Consider the following 22,994-nt stretch of genomic DNA (forward strand, 5'->3'; position numbering starts at 1 on the left):
AGCCGACGGGTAAATAGTTTGTAGCGGACATAATGTTTGTGGCCAATGGACTCCTTCGATAAAGTTCGGCGGATAGTATTTATATTCCGTCTGAGATCATTGTAAATCATCATCTTCTATCATTCATCTTATGAAGCATAATGTAATGTCTGGCATATGCGAATATAATTCTGCTATTCTGTTCCATTGTCTGTATGTGTTGATTTCTTTACCAGTACGGTAAACAATTATAACTTTATAATAAGCCATATAATGATTTAATAATAATTTGGCCACTAAAATACTTATCCTTTTAATATGTCGTCTGAAATAGGAGTCACACTTATTATTTCCCCATGTGACCAAATGCACTTTCCAAAAATAGAAAGGGTCCTCGATCAATATCAGACTTACTATAAATAGTAAAAATGGCAAAACTATAGCAAATTAAGTCCGAATGACGCCAAACGAAAGCCAAACCATAGGATACTGAATCTTGAAGTAGATGCCCACTGAAAGAGACCCTCTGTCCATCCTTATTAGCCTACAGGGTCACATGATAGACCAATCCCAAGAGCCTAAAAAAATGGGGACATTACATCACTACTCATTAAACATGGGTCAATGAATTTGACTCAAAAACTACACAGTTAAATCCTGATAACAATATCAAAATAGAATGTTCATGTTGTGGTGAGTCCCTTCACGTTGATGTATCCGTACATTACATCTCCTTTTATTAGGAAAGAAACAGATTTCTGGAATATCTCCATTGTTATTCATGTTTCTTCCCATTCTGCTTAGAAAGGATGCCGTCACCTATTTCATATCAATTTACACATAAAGCATAACAGTACAATGGTTCATCACACACATACTGCAACAATTTTGGAGAAAGATATCACACACAAAACGTATTTTTGACAACCATAGATTAGATATGCTGAACCAAATACAAGGAGACCTATAAACTAGTTTAAGTAGAAATCAGTTCATTCTAGAATCTGCCTGCCAAGGAAACTATGGTGGAAAAGACCAGCCACATCACAAAATCTTTCCTGACAATGAAAAATGTATTTATAAGAAATTATAAATGCAGTGTGCTCATAGCTTAGATCTAAAGAAACAATTGCAATACAAATCATAAACTGAAACCAACCTGCTGGGATAGTAAGTAATCCCCAAGTAGTGAAGCCAAGGTTCTGGCAAATATGCCCATAAGAAAAATAAACCTGTAGCCAAAAGCATGTGAAATATCACATAACAGACATTGATGCTCCATTGGTGAATTGCATTTCTGTAAAATTATGATTTGCATTGAGATTGAGATAACAGAAGAGAGAGGCTTTTAGCTATTTTATAACAAAAAAATTTACACTATATAATTCAAATATGGATAAGCATATATCAAAACACTAAATGCTGTTTGGTCGGGCTGCTATGGATTATTAAGAGAAGTCAAATTAATCTCAAATTTTGAAAATGATATTCATCTTGAAACAACATTCACCATTACAGTAAAGCATCTCCATATTTCTTACTAGTATATATTAATCATCCTTGAAAGTACTTGTCTTCTATAATCTATTTTAAAAATTTCTTCTAAAGTATAGCCCTTAAGACCTTGTAACCTAATTGGTAGTTACACAATGCATTATAATTCAAACATAAGTGTTGTATACGCATGAGCATTATATGGCTTCTTTTAAGCTGTTAAAGGGTTGGCCTCTAATAAATAACATCATGTCACGTCAAAGTTGGATAATTGATAATGCGCGTGTTGGGTGGATATTTTGCAACCGACAATTTTGGGTAAAAATCGAATCACAAAATAGGATGACCAGCCACAACGTGTGAGACAGAGTCTCTCCTACCTTAAAGGGAAGGCTCCCCCTTCTCACCGTTCCTTGGATTAACTCAAGGTAAGCAAGAAGTTGAGAGATTTTGTGAAAGGGGTGTTACCAATATTCTCTCTTCTTAACTTTCAAGAAAGAATCCACTTACTCATGGAGCGAATAATGGGCAAGGTGAATCTCTAACTACACTTCTATCTAAAGCTGGAAATGGTGATACTGATAAACTAACACTAACTCAAATGCAAGCTGCAAGTGTACCAGTTTGGCTCTAAGTCCGATCGTACTTCTATATGGAAAATGCTTTACTAATGGGGCACAAAGACTTCTAAAAGTAAAGATATCTTAACTATTTTGCGAATTAAGAAAGAAATATAAACTACAGACAAAGCTTCTAGCTATATATTTCCACACTTGTTCCTAGTCAAAGCTCTGGAGCTCTGGATCAAATTGCTTCTTAACTCTTTTATATTCAATTATCAAGAACACAAGATAACATGAATCAAAGATAATGTATACGAATTACAGACAAAGCTTCTAATTCACACAAGTAACAATCTCACTCAATCAAAGTTAAGTCTAAATTGCTCCTTTGTATTCACTTTTCTCCTAAAATAGTGCTACACAAACAAAGTTCTGCTCGCACAATTTCTCCAAAGCTCTTTTGCATACAATATATGATAAAAGAGTATTTTACAATGAGGGGGGCACTCCTTTATATAGGCACAAGAGTTGAGAAAAAGATGGAGGAAAAAGTGGGAGCAACTCAACCAACTTTGACTTAGTCTAACTAAAAAAGAAATTAGTAGGTTACATGCAAGTTGCATTAGATCTCTCTCTGTACATGCAACTCGCATTACATGTAATTACAATTTTTCATGCAATGCATCCTCTTAGACCTATAAACAAAAATAAAAACAAAAATAACAATCTTAAAGATTGTTTTTCAATGCCTTGAACTTGATGATGACATCACGCACTGTAGGAAAATTGGCAATCTCCATTGTCTTTGATATGGCCTCTATCCTCACTACATCTGCATATGCTGATTGTACAACTTTGGAATTTGTTGCTAGAGAATCTAACAAGTGCTTTGTAGAGGATTTATACAAGACAAACTTGTTCATCGTGTGAGAACCAAAGTCTTCAAAATCCAAATCAGCATTGATCCTGATTGTATATTTTGAACTTACCCTTTCAACTGCAATGAGATTACCATGTCCATCAATGCCTGGCATCCCATTTGTTCCAAATCACAAGTGACACTTGTTTCAACTGCTTGGCAATCTCCAAGGGCTGCCTGCAACTTTGTAATCAGCTTCTTCAATGTTTCCTCTTTGTAGCCTATAAGTCCTTGAAATCTGAAGAACATTTCACATGACGGAAGAATGTGACATGAGACCAAGGCATCTAGATCAAATTTTGCAATTTCATCCCAATCATTGAGTATTTCCTTCAAACCATCCGTTTCTCCAGTCAAAGAGGAAATCAGGTTTTGTTCTATTTCATTCATCTCCTTGACACGCCTAAGAACTACAAATGTTTCTGTGATGGCTCGAACTCCTTCAGAGATGATTTCTCCTATCCAAGATTTGGCGACTTCAATCAGCTTTATTTCCTTAGATGTCTGAGACATAACAATAGCATTTTGAGAAGATTGTTGCTGAATGACCTCATTCAAACGAGTAACCTCTTGTTTAAGTTGATTCTTCTTCTCCCATAATTCATGATTGCTTTTCGATACATTAGCTAATGCATTTTGAGCATCTTGTAAGCAATTCAGATGTAACTGTTTCCCAATTTCAACCTTAGTGAACTTGTAATTAGAATAAGTTAGTTCTTCAACAGGTTTGTCCACCAGTGCCTCAGCAACTTCTACAAATTTGGTTTTATTCGAATCAACCAAAATCCTTGAAACAATCTTATCTTTCAAAGATTTGGATTTGGTTTTCTTGATAGGGAGATTATCCGGAGGTACAACCACTTTTTTTCTCTTTATTGTGATTTTGCTCAACCATGTAGGCAAGCTAAAACTTTCATCTGTAGAAGCAGGTACAGTGGAGACCATTGGCATTGATCCAGATTGTATCTCCATCATGACTGAACAAGATTCAATCTACAGAGCTGAATTCATTGGTGCATGATGACCGTCATAAAAAGCTCAAAACCCGTCAAAGATGTATTAAGTTGGGAAATTTGACCATTTGTAAGAGTTGGAAAATCCTCAAACACGCTTCCCAAATGCTCATATTGTTCATTTGCAAGGATGAGAGGAGAGGCAGAAGAAATAGGAAGTCATTGTATTGACTTCCGAAATCGGAACAAGTATGAAAACAGTGGAGAATGAATCCACGTCATCATCTACTTCATCCTGAAAAGGTGCTTCATGCATGGACGGTGCATGAGTTTGTGCAAGCCTTGGGGGAGATATGATCATGACTTCCCCTTCTTCATCTTCTTCGTCTGATTTTGTTTCCAATTCCTCCTCTGATTCTTGAACTGGTTTAGAGATCAAAGATGACTTAGATCCCTTTCCTCCCTTTAACTTGAATTTGAGAGAACTCTTCACATCAAAAGAGGAGGCACCATCTTTCCCTCTAATTTCCAGCTGTAACTTCCTTTTAGGAGGACCAAAGCTTCCACAATCCAAACTCAACTTAGGATTAATTCTTTTTAGGCCTTTAATTTTCAGCCACTTCTTGGTGTTTGCCAAAATGGATTGAAATCTATCCAAGATAGATGTACCTTCTTTCTGCTACCACTAAATAGGAAAAGGGCACCTTTTATCAAAACCAGCCTGATGAACTTCCGGATCAAGGATGTTGCCACCATCTTCAACTTGGAAATCTGAAGGAATCTCCAGCATGTTAAGATCGATTATCTGCTGCAAAGTCAATCTGTAGTAGTCCATTTTCATTATATCCAGCTTTGTTCTCATATCAATTTAGACATCCTCAACGCAATGAACATGTGTGAAAGCCCTTTTGATTTGAGAATTCATTTCTCGATAATTAAAGTCGATTCTAGCTTTGAACTTCTTCAAGGTGATTAACTAGAATTTTGCTTCTATATTCTTTGCTTTATGCACAGAGTTGATCAAATAGTTACCAATTGCCAAGGGTTTGGGAGAAGTGATACCGAAACCAGGCCTATGCAAAGTATGTCAATCACTCTGCACTTCCATGAGTTGTTTGGCTAACTCCATCAAGGATTATCCTATCAGTAGCATACCTAGGTAAGGTATACGGGTCACCTTTAAAATAACCAACTCTCAAGTATGTAAAAGTTGGAAACTGAATGAAGATACAACCGTATTGATTCACCTTTTCCTAGGCTTCATCTGATACCCACTTGATGGACAACTGTCTATCGAACAAGCATCGGAAATGCCCAGAGAAAGCATCTTGGACTCTTCTATAATGAAATTTACTATTAGCCAGAGTAATCTGATTATAGTAATCCCAAACTAGAATCTAAAGACAATCTCCTTTGGTTGAGAGACCAGAGAAAAATCCCATAGCAGCAGCAATGTAGACGAGGTAATAGTTCATGTAAAAAGGTGTCGAAGTTAAGGAACTGTTGGCAGAGGGCAGTGCTAATCAACTCTCCCCAAAAGATGTGTTCTCTGTTTTCCATGATTTCGAAGATGAATTTGTACATCCATGGCTCGAAATTAGTAGTCTTTGAGACCACAAACTCTGCTGAAAAGAATGATGAGATCTTTGTATTCTTGTTTGAAGTTAGACCAGTGAACGGTCTTTGGCCATCTTGAGAAGTTGTTCCTTTTATTATCTAACCAATATTGGTTAACGTACTTCTGATAATCACCTTTCTTCTCATTCCAACTTGCCATAGATGATTCTTTGGTCAAATTTGCACACTCTACATAATGTGGTACCTTGAAGATTTGTTCAATGACCTCTGCATCAAGACTAATGATAACCTTGCCATCAGCATCATTGATTGTTTTTTATTTCGAGCTGAAACGTCTTGCACATCCAAGAACAAAATCAAGTTCCATGGCAATCATAGGAAATGCAGACACCAAGTGAATGTGACTTCTTTTGATGTGCTTCATTTTGTGGCCAATAGGAGTTTCTACTCTCCACAAAAAATCAACCACGTCCACATGACCGATCTTTGTGTCCAGCATGTTATCAAGAATAGATATGACTAATGATAAAGTTGCATGAGCCAACTCTATCAAATTGATATTTCATCTTGCCTTTGGATTTTGATGGTGAGGGCATCTCTTGCGCTTGTGCTGCAGCCCAAAACATAAACACATCATCAAAGGGAATCATCATACAAGTTGATTCTCAGTCAACAATAAAGGTTCGAATATGGATTGGAGACTTTGTAGATCCAATGAAATGATCTCAAAAAGAAATCATATGCATATGCAGTGAATGGAGATGAAATGGAAATGGAATGTGGAATGAAGTGTCATGAAGATGGAAAATGGAAGATGGAATGAAACGAAAAGAAAATAAATGTGTGAAGGTGGAACGCATGGGAATGTGTGCGAATGAAGATTATTGATTTTCAAACGTGACTTAGGGTTTTCAAGGTGTTATTGCATGAAAAATGACATGTAAATACAACATATAATAAGGGATAGAAAAATTGTGATATTTTGAATGGGCGGTCTGAGCGAACTAGGCGATCTGGGCGGGAAGAAGCTTCTGGGCAATGGTCATGGGGATTCACTCTGTGACCAGAGGAATGGTCAGACAAAAGAAAGTTTGGTGGAGAATCCGATCACTCAACAACTGGAAGGGGTGGAAAAAGAGCAGCTTGGGTTATTGGGAAACGTCAATTTTCCTAAGAACTCTTTTGGCTCGGAAGCTGGGAGCTCCTAATGTGACTTGCAGGTCCCCCTTCTCCATGGGGGGCACCACCTTTGTCCACCAAGGGACCTACCGATACAAAACCTATTAGCATGGAGAATCAAGTACCTAAACAAAGGAAAACCTAGGCTTCACTTTTTGGTAAGATTCCCTTGGGTAAGTTTTCTTTTCCCCTGTTACGATATGTGCTTGCCAAGATAAAGGGCTTTTTCAAATATCTATCCCTAACCCCCTTGTTGACCATTCCATTTCTTTGATGAATCTAACCCTAGTGGGGAAGTTCATGGGCCCAAGACTAACTATTGACAATATTAGGTTATTGGTGAGGAAAAAATGGGGCTTTCGTGGTCACATGGTCATTGTAGTCATGCAAAGAGGATTCCTATCCTTTATTTTTACATGCAATGAGGATAGAGATTTGGTCCTTCATGGGGATCCCTACCAACTTGGTAATAACACTCTTACTGTGAAGAAGTGGGAACCCAATATGGATCTTTCAGATAACTTTTTCCTTTCCACTTCGTGATGGGTTAGACTTCTAGTTCTCCCAATGGAATTTTGGAATGAAGATATTTTCAATGGTTTGGTAGAGTCCTTTGGGAGTCTCCTTGTGATTGATGAACTAATAGCCTCCAAAGTTAGAATAGTTTGTGCTCGTATCTATGTCAAAGTCAATCAAATGAAAGATATCCCGACTAAGATAGACACTGTTTGCAAACTTGTCAAATGGTCACAAGATCTATAATTTAAAGACATGCCTGGTGCTTGCTTTTACTGTAGAAAAGTGGTTCATTGGGCGAAGGCTTGTCCTAAATCTAAATCTAAGAGTATTCACTCTAAGACTACTCAAAAAAGGAAGAATTATGGCCACAGAAGAAGCAGAAAAAGGAAATAAAGCATAATTTGGTATGGAGGCCAAAAAAAAGCTCCTGTTAAGGTTTTTGAACCGGTGAATACCTCTTTAGCCATACCCTCTATTGAGGACCGGCACTTTATGGAGGGAGATGTTTCCCTTGATATGGAATATCAGGAGGTCTCAATGACCCCTAAGCTGATTTCCCAGAAAATGATTGAGCTCGATGTTGTTGGGTGTGCCCAGATCTCCACTATGGGGAAAACAACAATGTTAGAACTAGAAGCTTTTCAGGAGGAATCAAATCTGTCCCTTCTGGGGCAAGCTTGGAGGTTTCTCCTATAGCTAGGTTTAACTAGTCGGATTTGGGTATCGAGCAAGAGCTCTCACTTGTGCGTATTGGTGTGTCTAGTCCTTGTGACTTTTGGCAAATGGAGGACGTTCCTCCTTCCATAGAGAACCAATGACTTGTGCAGGACTCTGTGTCTATCGATCTTTCTACCCAACCGATTCTAGTTCTTTCATCCCCAATTTCTATTGATGAATCACCGAAGGTTTCTAAGCCTATCAAGATTGAAAGGAAGGCTAATCCTAAGAAATTGGGCGTGACTTTATTAACTCCTACTAGAACTACTCGAAGTAAAACTGCAAATGTTGGTTTTTTGTCCTTCAAAGTCTCGACCAGCTCTCCCAAGAAAAGAGGTTGAAAAGGCAATAGGGTTGACTAAGCTCAGGAGAGCTTGCAGGATATTGTAGATAGTAAATAGACTACCATCCTTCAATTTACCCCAAGTGAATTATGAAGTTCATCATCTAGAATGTAAGGGGACTAGATGGTCCTCATAAAATGGATGTTTTCGAAAAACTTGCTAAAGATCACAAACCCGACATTCTTGTTATTCAGGAAAAAAAAATGTCTAAAGATAAGGCAAAAAATTTTGAAGTTTTCAAGAATTGTGGTCAGGCAGGTAGTGTTGAAGGAGCCTCTAGAGGGACTCTTATTCTCTGGAATGAAGCTTATATTTCTGGTACTACCCTCTTGGAGAATAACAACTTTACTATGGTTAATACTTAACTATGATTGGATCTTAGTCAACATTTACGCTCCTAACTTAACAAGAGCTAGGAAGACTTTATGGTCTAATCTTAAGAATTTGAAGAATAATTTTCATGAACCCAACTGGATCTTTATGGGTGATTTCAATGTTCCTTTATATGACCATGAGAAAATGGGAGGTAATATTATCCATTTGGATGGCAGAATGGACCTTATGGACTTTATCAAGGTCTTATTGATTTTGATCTAAAAGGGATTGAGTTTACTTGGTCTAATAAAAGGACTGGTCAGAATTGCATTCAAGCCAGGCTTGATAGAGTGTTGGCTTCTAGTAACTGGATTCAAGATTGTAATAGCTCCCTTTCATCTATTTCCAAGATTGCCTTAGACCATTTCCCTCTGGTCTTTGTTGCTGATCCCATTGGTAAGAAAAGACATTTTCCCTTCATATTTGAGAAAATGTGGATGCAGCACAAGGATTTCAATGATGTCTGTAGCACTTCGTGGAAAACTATAGTAGATGGAACCGTCATGTATAGAATTGCCAAAAAACTCAAAATTGTTAAAGACAAAGTTAAAGTTTGGAACAAGTCTTCCTTTGGTGACATATTTAAAAATAATGAAGTTTTTCAAAAGGAACATCAAATGACTCGGGAAAAAATTCAAGTTGTTGGTTATTCGAAGAAGCTTATCAAAGAAGAAAATAAGACTTTGTCTAAAATCCAGAATGTCATTTCCTATGAAGATTTGTACTAGAGACAAAGGTCTAGGGCTATCTGGCTCAAGGAAGGGGACCGTAATTCTGAATACTTTCATATCACTACCTTGAAGCACAGAGCTACTAATAGAATCTCCAATCTCAAGATTGGTCAAGAAGAATTCACTAATGAGGAAGATATTAGTTTTAAAATGAAGGACTTTTTCTCTTCCCTACTCTCCTCTGAAAAGAATCTTTGTATTTTCAGCCAAAGACAAATGCTGGAAAATATTCCTTCTATCATTTCTGACCATCAGAATTCTATTTTAGTTGCAATCCCCTTTGCTTTTGAAATCCACAATGCTATTTTCTCTTTTGAAGGTGACAAAGCGCCACGCCCTGATGGTTTCTCGATGGTTTTTTTCCAAAAACAGTGGGATATTGTTGGTAAAGATGTGTGTGATGTTGTCAAGGAGTTCTTTGGTGTCAGATGCCTCTTGAAAGAGCTTAATGCCACCTTTTTGGCTCTCATCCCAAAGAAGGTAGGGGTTGAAACTCCAAATGCTTTCCATCCTATCAGTCTTTGTAACTCTGTTTACAAGATCATCTCCAAGGTCCTTAACTTGAGAATCCTTGCTATACTTCTGGACATCATTCCCCTGAACAAAATGGCTTTGTCCCTAGCCATCAAATTCTAGACTCGGTTATTATTGCTCATGAAAACATCCATTCTACGATGGCTTCTCAAAATCAAGGTTTTCTTATGAATTTGGATCTGTCCAAGGCCTATGATCGAGTGGACAAGAGTTCCTTATTTAAGATCTTGGAGTCCTTTGGCTTTGGGAAAGGATGTATCCAGCTCATTTCTCAACTTGTTTCGACAGCTTCTATCGTTGTCCTGGTCAATGGTTCTTCTTCAAATTTCTTCTATCCTTCAAGAGGGCTCAAGCAGGGGGATCCCATCTCCCCCATCTTATTTATTATTATGGCTAAATGTTTGGGGAGATACATTAACCACCTCAATGCCCAAGGTTGTATCCATGGCCTCTGTCCCTCTTCTATCTCCAATGCAAATGCTCTTAGTCTACTCAAAATGTCGATTAAGTATGTTGATGCTATGGAAAGAATTCAAAGAACTCTTCTATAGTCCAAGACTGAGAATAAAAAAAGACTTCTCTTATTGCTTGGGACTCTGTTTGCAAGCCTAAGAATCTTGGAGGGTTGGGCATTAGACCTATCAGAGAAATGAATAAAGCCCTCCTAGCTAAACAAGGTTGGAGAGTCTTCAATGATGATAGGCACTAGAGTAAGATTTGGAAGGGTAAATATCTTCAGCACTCTTCCTCCCTGAATAGCTTTCTCTTTGCAGACAATTTAGATAATGTGTCCTCCATTTGGAAAGTTGTCCAAGAAACGAAGAGTATTCTGACCAAAGGTTGTAAATGGAAGTTGGGTGATGGTAAAACTATTTGTTTCTGGGAGGATAGTTGGTTATGGGATTCTCCCTTGAACTTGTTTTACAATAATGGCCAGATCATTGAGTACTGCAAAGCCAACTTCAGTGAAAGAGTCAATAACTATTGGGTCAACAACAGATGGGTGGACCTAACTTCTCTAGATATCAATCTTCAGCCTGTTAAACTATCTCTTTTTTCTTCTTGTATCAATCTCAACTCCCTAGACATGGTCATCTGGGCTCTGCATCCGAGTGGCAACTTCAAATTTTCTTCCCTCTTTGACGAAAAGGAAATTGACCTCCCGTGGGTAAAAGCTTGGACCAAAGGTTTAACCCCTAAGATTGAGATTTTCTTTTAGATTGCTCTACAGAACAAAATTCTCACTTTAGATAATCTTAGAAAAAGAGGGATGATCATAACCAACCAGTGTTGTCTTTACAGAAAGGATATGGAATCTGTTAATCATATGTTTTTGCACTGTTGTTATGCTAGGGATGTTTGGAAGGAAATATTGAATTTATGGGATATACATTGGACTTTTCAGGAGAATTTTGCTACCAATTTCTTAAGCTGGAGTAGCCCCTTCAAAGGAGAACATGCTTGCATCCTTTGGCGGTATTCTTTTCCCCACATTTGATGCGGCTTGTTGAAATAAACAAATGACAAAATCTTCAAAGATGCCAGTACCCCCTCCTGGGTCACTGGTAAAAGAATTATTAGAAACATAAAGGAGACTTTTATATCACATTGTGGCCCCTCTACAAATCTCAACTTGGAGCATCCTAGTCAAAACTGCATAGTTAAAAAGGATAATTTGAGGGAGAATGCCATTTGGTTGTCTCCTCCCAATGGTTGGACTAAGGCTAATTTTGATGGGGCTTCCAAAGGGAACCCTGGTAAGGCTGACTAAGGGGGAGTCATAAGGGATTGTAACTACAATATCATTCGAGCTCAGGCTATTCCTCTTGGTATTACTTCTAGCCATAAAGACAAGATGGCAAGGGTACATTATATGATCAAGCTGGCTAAGGATACTAGTTGCAGGAACCTTTGGCTAGAAGGGGACTCCAAAAATATTGTTAATATCCTAAATAACAAGCATGACCCTACTTGGAATATTTCTAACCTTCTTTGCAAAAGTAAAGAACACCTAAAAAAAATTCAAAATGTGTTCATTTCTCATAACTACTGTGAGATGGACACGTTGGCTGATTGGATGGCCAACCTGGCAGCTCAAAGCAATGATATCATCACACGGACTGAGCACCTAAGCATGGATGACAATCTAATAGCTAAATGTAATTATGAAAGAAACATATCTCAAGAAGGTAAAATCAATATTTGGTATGCTTGCAACCTCCACTTATCATTTCATCAATGCTTCCATTTATTGTTTTAAATGGAATAGTTTTCGTGCATGCATGTTTGTCAGTACTTCACATGGATTGTGGGTATTATTTGGGCTTTCAAGAGGTAATACGCTGATCATTTCTTGGAGTTTTTCTCTATGCTTTTTCAATCACATTCTGTAGAGTGGTGTTCTTTCTGTGAATATAGGTGGGGAAGTGAAAAAAGTTGGAACCTAAGAAGTGCCACTACTGAAAAAAGAAGTTTGGCATCAGCTCGAGAAAAGGAAGATGACCAATTACATTGAAAAACTTCATGGTTACAAACCTCATGTGACGGACAGTTTCTAGAAAGCTTGGGATGGTGACAAGGTTACGCTCCTACGGTAGACAGTTTACCCTTAATGTTGATTTCATTGCTAAGGTTACCAGGTTGCCGAATGAAGGCACTAGATTTTTCAAGCAGAAAAAAGCTTTAGAAGAGGCAGTCAAGCGCTTTCCCAAAAATGACCAGGAGGATGCGAGACTAGTGAAGGTTGGTAACTTCTATGATCTTGCTCAATTAAGGATATCTGGCAAGAGGTTCTCACCTGTGTGCAGTTGTATTCATTCTGGATAGTAGGATTTCTAGGGTTTATCAATACCACTTTGTTTTTCTGAATCATTTCCATTATAAGAAAAGAATCTCCTTCCCTTACTACTTGGTGAATTCTCTCCTAACTGTGCTTAAAGCCCATAAGCATAACGCTTCTAGACCTATCCTGCTTATCATTGAGTTTTGCTGAGATAGTACCCCCACTCACTCTGTTTCTACCAGCAAACGGAAAAGGGAAGTGGAAGACACGCCCAACAACAAGGAAAATGTTGGTGACTATTCGATGAAAAACAAAAGTAGCAGCAAGCAAGCTCTAGCGATGGAAACAGACTCTGATCAGAGCTCCGAAGATTTGGAGGTCATTGATGCTCCCCTAGATGATGACATGTCCCAAACTGTGAGTGACGGTTGTTCTTCTGAGAACAAGGATATTGCTCTCAACTTGGATGATATCTCGACCCATGATTCTCCACTTTCTTCCTCTACTATTGTTAGCAAGCGAGGTAAGCACTCTTGCAGTAAGGATAATATTATGGATAATGTCCCTTCCTCGAAGTGTAAAAGAATAAAAAGAAACAATTCTAGTCTTAAGAACAAGGATGTTATCATCAAAAAGGATAGTGGAAAGATGGTGAATATGGAGGTCTTGCATGAAAACAAAATTTGGAAGAAGACTAGAACTAATGACAAAGATGGGTTAATCAACCCGATTACCCAGATACTGGACTTGGAGCGTTCTGAAATCTCCCCTATTAATACTACCCTTTCCCTTAATCCAAAGGCCGCTACTAATTCTCTGGCCAAATGTGGTCATGGTGATATTTATCCTAGTACAGATAATGAGCCAAAGACCAAAACCCAAGACTTTAAGGAAAAGCCTCGACAAATTGATGATTTTGAGGATGCCTAAGACTTATAGAGCGATGATAAAGTTCTGGAATATCTGAATAAAGCCACTAACAGAGCTAATATTGGGCTGGAGATGAACAAATGGATGTACAATGAAATTTAAAAACTTCAATTATCTATTTCTTCCTTGTAGGAAAAGTCCCTTTTTTTACAAGTGAAGCTGGATGAGGAATGTAAGAAGCAGAGGGAGCTAGATTCTCCAGTTGGGAACATCCCAACCAAACTCCACGAATACGAAGCTTCCCTTAAAAAATTGATTAAGGAAAGTGAGATGGGTATGCAGGATGTTACTTCGTCCATCCTAGCTGTTGTTGTCTCTTTTGGGAAAGTTTCTTTGGACGAAGCCAATTCGACCGATCAAGCTCCGTTGTTGGTTGGTGGTCCGAGAAAAACCAAACAAAGCACTCAGAAAGCTGACCTCCAGCTTCCTGTTAAGAATATTCACAATTCTCTCAAAGAGGTTGTCTTAGGTACTTCTATTACGGGTGCTATAAAAGACCTGATCTAAGTTTTTTATCTAGATTTTTTTTGGTCTTTGGTCCCTATTGTTTTGTTAACTTATGATGGTTGTTGGTCCCTATAAAACCAACTTGACTTGGTTTCGACTTTGATACTCTGGGTTGTTGGTCTCTATGGGTTGTTGGTCTCTATAAAACTAATTCTTGTCTTTGGTTCCTTTTTGTTTGGGGTTTCGGGTCCCCTTCAAACTTGCTTTTACCTAATCAAAACATGTAATAGGGGATGAAAGATGAGATGAGATGTGAATGCGGATGGAGGATGAGCTTACATGCAAGTGTGGATAACAGATGAGATGCGAAGCATGGAAAGACGCGGAAAATGGAAAAACACGTATTTGCTCATGAAGGCGTAAGTGCATATGGAAAGATGGAAATGGAAAATGGAAGAGGGAAAATGAACTTTATAGTCATCCTTGGTGAAACGGTGAAGACAAAGTACATGGATAATGAAAATAACATTTTTGACTTTTCAAAAAGTGACTTCAAGTCAAAAACGGGTTTTGGAGATGCAAATACACATAAAGCTTTTTCATGTAATCGTGTCATGCGAGGGAATGCGGAAAGTGAGATGACTGAAACTAGAAGTGGAAAATGAGATTACATGCACATGTGGATGGTGAATGAGATGGAAAACATGTAATCGCATTTGTCAAATGAGATGCAAAATGTTGTGACATGGAAGATGGAAATGGAATGTGATGACGCTTTCTCATGAAATGAAACCAGAACAAGTTATTGGGAAAGAACTTGTAACTTCTCTAAGTGGAGAAAATTGGAAAGAAAGCACACAAAACACAAAAACTCCAAAAGAAAACGTACCTTTGGCAAATGACTCAAACATGACAACAAGCAAAGCACTTCAATATGCAATTCTGAATTTGGAGAAGGCAGCAAAAAAGGCGTTTTCAAAGGTAAATGCCAAAAACATGCCCTAAGTTTGCTCTAAATCCCCATTTTTTTGGATATGCACATGCCCTTGGGATGTTTTAATAAAAAACGTATTTCTCTAGAAGAGAGATCAAAACGTTTTGGCTTCCAAAAGCCAAAATGTGTATCACAATGCAATAAGAACACTAAGAAATGCCAAATCAATTCCTCTTTGGGCCAAAACGTGAGCCAAAAATAGAGTTTTTTAAAGATTTTCCCAAAAATGTTCCCTTGGAAGGAGTTTGAAATACCAATTTTTAGCAAGATAAATCCATTTTCAATGTTGAAAAACCCATGGATTGGCAAAAAGGACCTTATTGGAGAAGATTTCGTGAAAAACCATGAAGGAAATCAATCACAATCTTCAAAAACGGGTTCTTGGAGGTTGTTTGCGTGTTTTTTCTTCAAAAACGTGTTTCTCAAGAGCAAAAACATGAACTTTAATGCAAAACGCACCATTTTGGTGTCCATAGCATGTTTTAAAATCTCTCCAAAGTGCAAAACACATCTTTTAGGAGTGACTACATATTTTAAAATATGCTCCAAGATGCAAAATGCACCTTTTGGTGGTCATTGAATATTTTAAAATATGTTTTTAGCTTGAAAACTTACCTATTCATGGTCATTGCATATTTTAATACATGCCTTCAGCTTGAAAACTCACTTTTTGGAGGTGATTGCATATTTTAAGTGAAAACTCACATTTTTTATGCAATAGCATATTTAAGTTATAAAATTCACCTTTTTGATGTCTTTGCACATTTCAAGTGAGTTTATATGCAATGGCATAAAAAAGGTCCACTTTTGATGACTTTTACATGCAAAGAAATGAAAAAGGTCCACTTTTGATGGAGTTGTACTTCTAAGTTGAGTTTTATATGCAATGGCATGTAAAAGGTCCACTTTTGATGGATTTTACATGTAATGACATAATATGTCCACTTTTGATGACTTTAAGTGATTTAATAAGCACATGTCAATTTCAATTTATTAAAACATTACTTAAGTGGGACATAAATTATATTTACATATCATATTAATAGTATAACATGTAAATATCATTTAAAAAGTAATATTTACTAGAGCATTTGATTTAAATGCTAAAAATTAAATTGAAATATATATTTAATATAGTCACAAGTGAAAAATCAAAAAGTAAACTCAACTTAAAATATAACATAAAGTGCACTATAGTTACTTTAAGTGAAAAATTAAATGATAAAGTAACTTAAAAACATAACATAAAGTGAATTTAAGTTATATTTTTCAAAAAGTAAATGTCGAATTATAAATATAACATGATATTTTTAATTCATGTTGCATCAAAAAGGTCCACTTTTGGGGCACTAAAACAGCCATATCTCTTGATTAACAACTTCAATTATGCTCTAAGTTAGATCAAATCGAAGGGGAAACCGAAAGCCATGACTTGAGCAAGACCAAAGGACTAAAAATCAACAAACGCACACTCAAAAGCAAAAAAAATGATGGTGAAGGCCTCAAAAATCAAGCATAGGCTCGAAAGACAGAAAAAACGAAAAAGACTTGACAAAAGACTTCAATAAAACAATTTGATATGCGAATTGGAGTTGATTGATTGATCAACATTAAGCAATTGAATATCAAATTCAACTTAAAGAGATGCGAAACTAGTTTGAAAAAGTTTCATATTGTTACCTGCATTTTGTGGTGACAAAATGCAAGACAACAGCACACACATTACAAGTACATATCAAATATTAGCACTTGTGTATAAACTTGTTAATTACACCTTAATAGAGTAATACATTGGGACTTGAAGGTTTCCTGCCATTAAAGTACTTCTTTAAAGTATACCCAAATGGGCTACCTACTTGGAATGCCATTTAAGAAGAACATGTATATACCATAGAATTGAAAGTAGTGTTCGGAACTATTAAAAAGTGTAATAACCCCAACAGGTTATAACTTCGTGAAACACCAAATCCTTCTCAAATTCAATTGTTTGACAAACTTTGCAAGCAAGAGATATATTACATATGTAAATTCTTATTGCTTTATAAATGCCAAACTTTAATAAATATGCTTCTAAAGAACACAACAAACAACTAACAATGAAGATGCAATTGTTTTTGAATAACACTGATTATAAATAGAAAAATATGCATCTACATCAATAAGACATTAGGGCAACAAATTTTAATATAAAACTCTGATATAAATCAGATTACAATAGATTTTACAAACCCTGCCAATTCCGTAAATATCTACTCTCAAACAATGCAAAATGTAGCAAATAAAAACCTAGAATCGCTCCAAAAACATGAATTTCTCTATAGCAAATCACTATAGCAAATTCCAACTTATTCTTTACTCCACAAAGCTGGCCCTAGGCCACAAATTTGGCACAGTGAAAAGACTGATTTGTCTTCTCCAAAAGTCGCAACCCTTCGGAAGATATTTCACCACCTTAGTTATGCAATTCAATGGAGTGTTCGTTCCAACGATCAATATAACAACTGCAAAAACCCTTGGCTCCACAAGCTATCCAAAAGAGTAGATGGCAACACATTCAATGCTCAACACTGAGGCTGCCCTCCCTATTTATTCTTTTCTTTCACCCTTCCAGAAGGAAATAAAATATTATTTAATTGCACTCTCTAGAAGCTTCCCCCTTTCCAAGGCAATAATTAGTTGTACTTCTAGAAAATGCACTCTCTAGAAGCTTCCCCTTTCCAATACAATAATTAGTCGTGCTTCTAGAAAATTAAATTAATTAAATATAAAGTCACCTTTTAATTATAATTTATTTAATGACTTTATAAGAGCTTAATTTAATCAATTTCTCCTTATTTCTCCACTTAACTTTCGGAGAACGTAAAGGCTAAAAACTCTACTGAGATGCTAAAAAGGTGGGGACATTACAGTCCGCCCCTCTTGAAATTGTTTGTTCTCAAACAATCTCAACTCTGCATGCTGCATAATTTCTTCATTCTCCTAAGTGGCATCCTCTACTGGCAGGTCCTTCCACTTCACCAAGTACTCCCTGATAGTACGTCTCCTCAAATTCCTCTCCCTGAATACAATGATAGCTTCTGATACTAAAACCAATTTCCCCTCATCGTCCAAGGGTGGAAGCACTATAGAAAGAACAATCTGGTGTCCTAATGCTTTTTTGAGACGTGACACATGAAAAATATTATGGACTCTGCTCTCTGCTGGTAAATCCAACTCGTAAGCCACCTCTCTAACTCTCCTGATCACCCTAAAAGGCCCATAATAACGTGGCTTAAGTTTTTTGGCACCACTCTTCTTAAGAGTGGACTGACAGTAAGGCTGCAACATCAAATATACCATAGCACCTACCTCAAAAGTCCGCTTAGTCCTCTTTTGATCGGCATACTGCTTCTATTGATTCTATGCCTTGGTGATATTATCCTTAAGAGCCTTCACAATGTCCTGACTCTCCTGTAATATGTCTCTAGCACTGGTCACTCTACTATCTGATAGCAACAAATCTATGAAACTGGGTGCCTCATATCCATATAATGCCATGAATGGTGACATCTGGATAGACATGTGATAAGTGGAATTATAACAATATTCACATAGATATATCCACTTAACCCAAGCCTTCTATTGCCCTGCTATGTAATTCCTGAGGTATCCCTCCACCCATTTGTTCACTATCTCTATCTGACTATCTGTTTGGGGGTGGTAGTTAGTACTCAAAGTGAGTTCTATCTTGCACAATCTGAACAACTCCTACCAGAAGTGACTCATAAACCTGTTATCCCTATCGCTGACAATGCTCTAAGGTAAACCATGCAACCTAAATACCTCTCTAAAGAATAAATCTGCCACCTGTGTAGCAGAGTATGTAGTGTTGATTTGGAAGAAGTGAGAAAATTTTGTAAGCCAATCAACAACAACATATATATAGTCTCTACCTTGGGCTCTCGGTAGTCCTATGATGAAGTCCATGGATAAACACTCCCACTTCCTATCAAGAATCAGAAGTGGCTTAAGTAAGTTGGTTGGGTAAGAATGCTCCTATTTATTCTGCTCGCAAGTAGGACACTCTCTAACATATTGCAACACCTCATCTTTGAGCCCTTTCCACAAAAAATGCTCATGAATTTGCCAGCAAGTTTTGTAAAAACCTGGATGTCCTACCATAGGTGAGTTATGATAAACTCCCAACACCATCCTCTTCACCTTTGACCTTAGCACCAAATAAATGTGCCCTTTGTAAATGATGATCTCATTCACAAGGGTGAAATCACTATTTTGGATCAATCCATCTATGAATCCCAATGGCTATGTATCCTTTGCATACTCTGCAAGGATCAAATGTCTCCAATCCTTTAATATATTTGTCATCAAGCTCAAGTGGGGTCTTCATGACAAGGCATCTGCTACTATTTTCCATGTCCCTTTGAAATAGGTAATATCAACATCATATGCCTATAATTTACATACCCATTTCTATTGCTTGTCATTAAGATCTCGTTGCCCTAGGAAATGTTTCAGGCCATATATTATGGTCGATTTTTATGCTGAATTTGCTACCCACTAAATACTGCCTGAATTTGGCCAAAGCATGCAATTATGGCCAACATTTCCTTATCATAAATGCTGAAGCTCCTCTTAGGCCCCCTGACCTTCCTACTCTCATAAGCAATCAAGAGCTTGTCCTGCATAAACACCGCTCCAACACCTTCGCCAGAGGCATCATAGTGCAACTCGAAAGGTTTGAAAAAATCTGGTAATGCTAGCACTGGACAAGAAGTTATCAACTCCTTGAATTTATCAAAACACTCATGTGCCTCAAGAGTCCATAAGAAATCCCCCTTTCTCATCAAGTCCATCAAGGGTGATGCATGCCTGGAATATCCACTAACAAACCTCCTGTAGAACCCACACAAACCCAAAAATCATCTCAACTGTGTCAGGTTCATTGGAGTAGGCCACTCAATAATAGCACGAATCTTTTCAAGATCCATGCGTACTCCCTGAGCACTGATAATGTGACCCAGATATAATAACTCTGATAATCACAAATCACATTTGGACTCCTTTGCATACAAGGACTCCCTGCTCAAAATGCTCAACGCAGTGTTTAAGAGTCGCACATGCTCATCCCATGTCCTACTATACACCAGGACGTTATCAAAGAAGACTAACACAAAAATCCTCAAATGATGCTAAAAAACCCTATTCATTGTGGATTGAAAAGTCGTTGGAGCATTAGTTAGCCCAAATGGTATAACTACAAACTCAAAATGGCCACAATGTCGTCTTCTCTATATCCTGTTCTCTAACTCAGATTTGATGATAGCATGATCTCAAATCAATTTTGGAGAAGAAACATGCTCCATGTAGCTCATCTAATAACTCATCAATCTGTGGGATGGGGTACCTATTTTTTATAGTCTTCTTGTTCAAGACCCTTAAATCTATGCACATCCTAAGAGTTTCATCCTTCTTCTTCACTAAAACCATAGAAGAAGCGAAAGGCGACTTACTTGGTCTAATGTGCCCCATACCAAGTAGTTCCTTGATGGTTTTCTCGATCTCATCCTTCAATCTCTTTGGATGCCTGTAGGGTGTGATCATGATGGGCTTAGCACCCTCCTCTAACTCAAAAATATGCTCAATACCTCTATCTATAGGTCTATGTGGTGGTATTTCACTAAAAACCTTGTAGTGCTTGATTCTCAGTTCTTGTATGTCTAGGTGATATTCTGATTTTTGCTGCCCCTATGATGGCATTAAAGTGCAATAGGTTGCCCACTCAACCTGGTCAGGTCTCAATAAGCTCTCCATGTGTCTGCAAGACATCATCCTAAACCCACTATCATGAATAGCCTTAAGTATATGGGTCTTCCCCTCTAATTGAAACTTCATCTCCGTATCTCTCAAATTGAGAGTGAAATCCCCTATGTCATGTAACCAAGTCATACCCAAGACCAAATCTATGTCACCCATGTTAACAACATAAAAATCTGCTTTGCAATCAAAATTGTTGATCTTTAGGGGCAGACCTGTAATCTTCCTATCACATTTGAGGATGTAGCCATCAACTACCCTCACTCTCAGACCCTCAAATTGCTCTATCTATATCCCACACCTCTCAATCAATCTAGAATCAATAAAATTGTAAGTAGCACCTGTAGTAAGCAAAGTAATAACTCGCTGACCAGCTAATACCCCTCTCATCCTAAATGATTCCTCTTGTTGTACACTCATGAGATGGGCCTCCTTAAGTCTACCTTCAGTCTTCTCATCACCTATATCATATGTGCCTTCCTTTTCTTCAATTGATTCCTCATTTTCAAATTTCTGATCTGAATTTTCAGAATCAGAATCCTCATAATATGCCCACATAACACTGTTTTCTTTCCCCTTTGGCATCAAGGGATAGTCATGGTTCATGTCATAGGGTCCTTTGCAATAAAACAAAGTTTTTACTTTCTTAAATCATTTAATGTCTCTTTATCCAAAGGAGCGAATGATTTATCTTTATTTTCAACCTTTGTTTCATTCCTGTCAGGTTTCTTGAAGAATGGTTTGTCTTTGCTAGATGATGCTCCCTTTGACTAAAATTTATTTACCAGGGTTGCTTGTTCCATACTTCTAGCCTTCTTAATCGTTTCTTACAAATTGAATGGATCAAAGGCTTTTACCCAACCCTTCAATGGTTCGGATAATCCCTCCATGAACAAAACAACCAATCTCCCATCTAATATATCTGGTACCATAACGGATAGCCTCTGAAAATCACTAATGAAATACTCCAATTCACCTGTCTATCTAAACAGTGCCAAATCCCTAAAGTAGACTTTTGGATCCTTTTATCAAACCTCTCTACCAACCTGTCCATGAAGTCTTGATATGAAGTCACTTGGTTATGCTGAAGGGTAACCATCTCATGGTACCACCAATCATGTGCAGCTCCCTCTAAAGGTAGCGTGACATATTTTATTGCCTCCACTTTTGTCATAGCTCTCAGTGCTAAGAAGGTATCAAGCTTGTGAATCCAAGCTTGCGCTGTCACTTTGCTACTCCCATCAAATGTAGTCAAAGAAAGCTTCCCTATAGCCTGCTTTAATTCATCATCCTCGCCATGAGGTCTCCTATTCTATCTAACTGCATGGTAGTACTCTCTTCTTTGGTTCACAAACCTCTTAAAAGTCACTCTCCCGTACCTACGGTGTCAATAATTCCCATTCATCATTAGCAACCATAAGGATATCTGCAAATGTCCCATTCTCAGCTTCCTCTACTGGCTCCTGTACTAATTCCTCTGTAACAAAGGTAGGACGTGTAGGCCTATCTACTGTTCTAGAAAGAGTTCTATGAGCTCTAGGCAATCCCACTGCACTCCTATTATCCCCTTGTTCTTGATTCCGTCTGTCTTGTGGGTTCATGCGCTCAACCATGGTGGTGAGTGTCTGCAAAGCCTGAGCCATCCGCTCTTGTCCTGTAACCATTGCTCTGAAAAATTCTCTTCTTTCCTGATCCTTATTCCTATTGTCTCTAGGTGGGCTATGCTCTTGCCTGTCACCCATGGTGTCTGGCTACTTGTCAAAATCTTGTTCCCTGTCAAACAAAGTTTGCCTGCGAGTGTAAAATCTGTGAAAGCCAACCCTAGGTGGTTGCATGTGATTGCTAAACCCTCGGGATGGCAAGATTTAGCTCTGATACCAATGTAATAACCCCAACAATTTATAACTTCGTGAAACACCAAATCCTTCTCAAATTCAATTGTTTGACATTTTGTCAAACATTTTGCAAGCAAGAGATACATTGCATATGTAAATTTTGATTGCTTTCTAAATGCCAAACTTTAATAATATGGTTCTAAGAACACACCAAACAACTAACAATGAAGGTGCAATTGTTTTTGAATAACACTGATTATAAATAGGAAAATATGCATCTACATCAATAAGACATTAGGGCAACAAA

The 22,994-nt window shown here is 37.6% G+C and overlaps 1 protein-coding gene across 12 annotated transcripts in view; it reads right to left on the bottom strand.

Annotated features, from left to right (window-relative positions):
* The window catches only part of LOC149548289 (phosphatidylinositol N-acetylglucosaminyltransferase subunit P-like), a 170,276-nt gene that overhangs the window by 103,160 nt on the left and 44,122 nt on the right, over window positions 1-22,994 (bottom strand). For all 12 annotated transcript variants that reach the window (XM_089792355.1, XM_089792363.1, XM_089792354.1 and 9 more), the window contains one exon: window positions 1,139-1,211. In XM_089792355.1, coding sequence (XP_089648481.1) covers window positions 1,139-1,211 — 73 coding nt within the window. The remainder of the gene's footprint in view (window positions 1-1,138; window positions 1,212-22,994) is intronic.

This window comes from Cupressus sempervirens, chromosome 7, assembly GCF_028749045.1.
Source record: "Cupressus sempervirens isolate cs-2001-9-10 chromosome 7, ASM2874904v1, whole genome shotgun sequence".
Lineage (NCBI taxonomy): Eukaryota > Viridiplantae > Streptophyta > Pinopsida > Cupressales > Cupressaceae > Cupressus > Cupressus sempervirens.